Source organism: Cariama cristata, unplaced genomic scaffold (genome assembly GCF_000690535.1).
Source record: "Cariama cristata isolate BGI_N322 unplaced genomic scaffold, ASM69053v1 scaffold21704, whole genome shotgun sequence".
Classification (NCBI taxonomy): domain Eukaryota; kingdom Metazoa; phylum Chordata; class Aves; order Cariamiformes; family Cariamidae; genus Cariama; species Cariama cristata.
In genome coordinates, this window is record NW_009613830.1 from 43,785 (window position 1) to 49,477 (window position 5,693).

General features: G+C 50.0%; 1 protein-coding gene across 1 annotated transcript in view; it reads right to left on the reverse strand.

The window, feature by feature from the left end:
- The window catches only part of NTNG2 (netrin G2), a gene marked incomplete at its 3' end in the record, with an annotated part of 47,884 nt that extends 43,615 nt beyond the window's left edge, over positions 1–4,269 (reverse strand). The window contains 2 exon segments of the mRNA XM_009699184.1: positions 4,068–4,089; positions 4,091–4,269. Of these exon segments, the coding sequence (XP_009697486.1) occupies positions 4,068–4,089; positions 4,091–4,269 (201 nt within the window).
- Positions 4,270–5,693: the final 1,424 nt, after the last annotated feature.

Below are 5,693 nucleotides of genomic sequence, written 5' to 3' on the forward strand. Positions count from 1 at the left end.
GAAAAGGGTTTCTGTGCCCCAAAGTTTGTCTGCTTTCTCCAGTTTTAGCATCCAGTCTAATAAGAGAAATAGTTCTTTAGTACAAGCCTTATAACCGCATGTCATTCAGAAAAGTTTAGCTAAGAATTAAACTAAACATCAAATTTGGCTGAATGTGTAATGAATAAATAAAGCCTCTTTCTTTCATGTACCTGTGCCAAAATCAACAAGCTCTATTAGCTGATGAAATAATGCTGACGCCAAACAAAAATACCCCTGACCCATCAATATGGGCTAAGAGCTCGGCCTGGCATCAAAGAGCGTTGTCTGAACAAGAAATACTGTCTCGACACCTCTGGGGGAAAAACAAACGCTCCCACCCCGGCGGTGAGCTGGGCTCCCTGTGCCGCCGGCCACGTGCGGGGAGCTCTCACCGGGCGTCAAGGACGGTAGGGGATGGCCACTGGCTCGCAGGCGATCCGCTCCGCACACCTCCCCTGTGTGCCCCACCTTGCTTTGGCTAGAACGATTTGGAAACCCCTTGAGCTGCAAACCTGTTTGGAGCAGGGACTGTGGCTCTGGTGTTTGCTTGTTCCCCGCCACCCACCCCGTGTGTAAATTGCCCACAAAACCTGCATTTTTTTTTTTTTTATCACGTGTGCAAAACGCCAACGCTTGAAAGTGAAATTCTCAAAGGTCGCTGCTTGGTATGAAAGAAGTGCTTCAGCATCTCAGAATATCTCAATGCCTGGGAGAACCCTGCCAGCTGTGCCATCCTCCTCCTCCTCCCCGGGCGGGTGGGATGGTGAAGTAACGCTGCATCTCCCTCTGCCCCACGCTGCCTGCGCAGCTTTGCCATCCCCCAGCCGTGCCTGTCCTGCAAATTGAAATCTGCATTTAGCCGCTCCGTGCCATGCCCTGGATGTGATCTTTGAAGTCTCGCCCTTCCCTCGACATCCTTGGTTAAAAGATTTGTTTCCTATTAGTCTTCAGTCATGCTTTTAGATTCATTCAGGCTTTTATTTACTTATCCATCTGTCTTCCTGCTCCCACCACTCCCCCTGCCCTGCTAGAAGGGAAAGTACAATTCATTTTTCAAGTGACCCTGCCAGAAAGGCATTGACATGAATAGGAGAAGGTTCAGAAACTGGAAAAAGCAAAACCCCTGACTTTAATAAGTAGCAAGCCGCTTCCCAACCAGAAGGGAGCTGCCAGATGTGACCAGAATTGCTGTAAAACAGAAAGCATGACCCTCCAAATAATTCCTGCAATCCCCCAGACGCCTCCTTTTGCAGAACTCTCTGTGAGTGATGCTCAAAAGTCGTTAGAGCCATCGCATGCGACCCTATGTGTGATGCCTCCCCGGTACCGGTACAGCCTCCTGGGAAAGACCCGCTGCCTTACAGGGGTCTGACTTTCACCGGGACCCTCCTCCTCTGCCTGCCCGCAGCCATGCCCCGCACCGGGACATCGTCCAGCTCCCTCTGGTCTGGCTGCCTTAAGCATGGCGGGATGTTTGTGTGTCTTTAATTTTGATTTCGGTTGTCTGAGGAGTGCAGGCGTCCTGCCGGGCTGTGCTTAATTCTGAGTAACATTAGTTTAACTGCACGGACGGTACCCTGCTGTTTTGAAAGACACCTAAGAAAGCAATATAGTCACCGTAAGAACTTCTCTGCTGGAAAGCCAGGCTCCTATGAGAACCCACTTGTTACATAAAAATAATTAAAACCTGAAGAGAAAGGATAACAGGACACTGAAAGGCACCCGAGCAGGTTGGCAGGCAAGGAGCTTGGCAGGGTTCATCCCAGCCACCAACCCTCCCCTCTCGCAGCAAGGGCCAGGGCTGGGAGGTTGTAACGATCGGCGGGCAGCGACATTGATTTTTGTCCAGCGCTTCCTTTGCGCAGGGGTAGGAAAACTCCGCTCTCATCCTCTGCGGGCTCCGCTCGCCTCTCTCTGCATGTCGATAGGTGTCAAGTCACCACCCGGGACGGGCGATGGAAAGGCCATTTCTTGCTGATTCCACTTTCTACTGACCATAAGGGGATGCTCAGCAGTAAACGGCCACGTGTCACTCTCTGTGACAGAGCCCGTGAAAATTGACCTTGATGGCCTCCCAGCACACACCACTCGGGTCCTGTGGCTGGACCGGAGCCGGGATCTCTCCTGCAGCCATCTCCTGCGCTGCACTACGGGCTGGGTGGGCTCCTTGCTCCCCTCAGCAGGGCTGCTCTTTGTCTGCTTCATTTTTAAAACTCTTTAATCCTCTGGAGAGGACAGCGCTGGTGTAAGACAGGAGAGAACGAGCCACAAATAGAGTGGGACTTCATAAACCTATCCCCCAAAACCTAAAAAATAACTTGCAATGTATTACTCCTGTTCTTGGCTCGACTCTTTGTAAGGGAGTTGCTCGGGGGTGTTGCCGTGAGTGCTGGTTTCTGTTTCGGGAGATGAGAGCTGGGCCAGGCGTGCGCCCCGGGGTGAGGCAGGGACAGAAGGCAAATCCATGTTTTGCATTTGTGTAGCTCCCATTCACGGCTGTACACGGTGTTTGCAAGTGTTACAGCACATGGCAGGCGTACGCTACGAGGAAATACTGCCGGTGCCCAGAATAGAAAGATTTTAGCTCAGTATTGACTGAATCAAGAGATGCAGAGAGCTGATTGCAGTTTGTGTCTTTTGCTTCCTTGGAGGTCAGTGGAGCTGAAGTCTGGAGCATCCTTAGGCAGAAAGGGTTTGCAAAGAGCTGCAGTGGATGTAGTGGATAGCAATCTGGTGTTCACCTTTTAACCCTTCTGCAGCCAGTGAGATAAATGGAAATACGGACTAACCCATCAATAGTTCACTGTTTTATTTGCAACCTTTGACTTAATCTTCCTTTTCAAATGGTCTTTTAAAAGGAAAAGCCGCTACTTATCAGGAATTAGTGAAAATGTCTTCCGTGGTACTAATGAGACCCTTTAGGCTGGAGGGAACTGGGTAACTACTGGCAGCATGTTCTGATGGTCGTAAATGTTTGGCATCAAAGCAGCATTTTTCTCTTGGATTTTCAAGAGGTGCCCTGAGCTGGTTGGGCCCAGGGTATTTTCCAGGTGTTTGTGCATTTTCTAGGTGGGAAACAGGCGTGGGGTATACAAGCCTGGATAATGCTGGGAGTAGAAAACAGGACTCCTTCCATTGATTCAGAGGGAGAAGTCCCCTTCTCATTATAGGTAATAGAAGAGTAATAGACTTTCCTAGAATACAGTCCTTGTCCAGTGCTCACCCCAGTGAAACCCCGTCAGCACGGGCTGGCTTGGTCCCTGTACCTTAAAAGTGTGCTTGGACCACTCCTGGAGGACGTTTGGGAGGGGACGTTATAGCCATACTGTTTTGCTCTTTGCTTTGACCCCTGAACTCTCTTTAAGAATGTAAAGCCTTGTGAATTATAAATCAAATGTTCCTGAAAAAGTGCACGGAATGAAATGCAATGATTAATATTTAAGAGAAAATAAGTTAAAGATTTTAACTACAAGGGGAAGTGTCTGTCCACAGAGTCTTTTCATGTGGAGGCTAGAAGAGAGGCAGAACCTCATTTTCAGGGAAGTTTGTGGCTGTCAGCCCAACTGCCTGAGCTGCCACTGTGCGGGGACCACGCTGGCCTCCACCACCTCGCCCCTCGCTCTTACTCGTGCCGAGACGATGTATAAAACCCCGGTGCCAGCGCAGCCTTTTGGGATGGGACTGGTGAACACACCCCACGCTTTAGTGAGCAGAAAGACGTCCTCAGAGCAGCTCAGGTTGAGTGCTCACTGGGGGCAGAGCTTTTCCAAAACCCAGACCTTACCAGCCCAGACCAGGACTTGCTCAGCCCTCCCCTCAGCGTGCCGGCACCATCCCTGCTGTAGGGCTGACCTCTGGTCAGCTCAGCACCAGGATGGGCAGGACGTCTTCTCCCCATTTTGCAGACCAGAGAGCTCAAGGCAGGAGCCACCATTGCCACCCTGAACCGAAATGTCCTTAATACCGGCACCTCGGCAGGACGCTGCCTCTGGCTACCTGCAAGCAGAGTCTGTTATAACAGGTCAAATAAAGAGGGAAACACTTACATGGGTGCAGAACCTCTCCGGCAGTGATTCCTCCTGGATCCACCCGTACCGTCACGTAATCCTTCATCCGCATGGCCTTGGGTTGACAAGCATAAAACTCCCATGACGGGCCATCGTCCGTGGTCACCCAGGACTTGCAAATGTCATACTGTCCCATGGCCAAGGGGAGACAGTGCAAGAGGAGAGCAACCAGGTAGAGCATGGCAGCTGCGGCCAAGTGCGGGATCCCTGGGCGAGGGCAGTGCCGCGAGTCCCGAGGAAGGCAGCTACAGGGCTAGGGGTTGCTCTCGGGATCAGCATGGAAACTCCTCATCTAAAAATGATCCAGTCGAAGGAGATCCAGATGATAACAGCAACGATCCCACTCTGCACGCTGTATTTGGATGTGGAAAGTTTCTCTCGGCGCAGACGCCAACTTTGCAAATCACTTGGTTGGGAAAGTTTTGGCCAGAGTTGCTGATCAGTGGTCAAAAGTCTTCCTTAACCTCATCTTTTCCCCTCTTTTATTGTACAAAAGGGCTTCCAAATCAGCATGAAAATATCTAGAGGTGACTCCAGTCAATCAATAGAAAGATCAAGTTCTGAGTCGCTGATGAAATTTGATAGGAGTAAACTGGAGAGGCCGTGAGATGGTGCCGGATCAGGTTTTCCGCAACCTTCTTGTCTGCCGCAAATGCGTTGCCGTGGAAAGTGCCTTAAACTGTGGTCTGCCTTAAAGAATTATTGGGGCTTTTGAACATTAATGCATAAAATAAATATAGCATCGGGTCATCAGTACAACTCTGACAAGAGAGACTCTTTGGAGCTCAAATTCCTTTCTCCCAAAGGGTGGTTGTGTCAGCATAAACGTGTCGGGAGGCAAGATGTGCAGCGGTCCCTGTAGGATGCCGGGTGGTCAGTGGGTTGACAGGAGCAGCGCTGGCCTCGCTGCTTCTCCCTTTGCGTCTTGCAGCGGTGGCGAGGCGCTGGCAGGCAAGGATTTCTGTCCGAGACTGCCTTTTGGCAACTGAGCATCAAGTTCCCAAAGCCTTCAGCTGCAAGCCAGGCTGCTACCTGAGGTCTCCGCTCTCTTTCATGGTCAGGGCAAAGGAAGAGTTCATTAGCAGGCTGCACCTGCAACAAACAGAAAGACAAATTAGCTGGGAGCAAGGCGGGGGGGGAGGCAGTTGGAGCAACAAGACTTGTAAGAACAGGGGTCCCCTGGGAGACACAGCCCTCAGCTGGGCTTCCCAAGCCACAAGCCAGGTTTTTGTACAAGGGAGATATACAACTTTAATAAAAAGAAATCCATAGTAAGGTGCTTATGGCTTTTCTGCAGTTTGGGAGATGGGAAGGAGCGCTGCCCTGCCTAGGGTATCTGGTTTGTAGCAGCAGCTGGACAACAAGAGCTCTAATGGGTCTTCAAATAATATCAAGAAGCAGCTATAGGTTATTAAAAGATAGAGAATATGCAGACACGGAGCAGGGACAGACAAACAAATTGATAGTCTTAAAAAGATAAGCAAATAAATAAGACAGCTGGGGAGACAGATACATTGTCCAGCATCCCCACATATGATTTATCTGAACAATAACATTTAATAAAAAACAATTTAAAGTCCTAATAACATTTAAGGTTCACCTAAT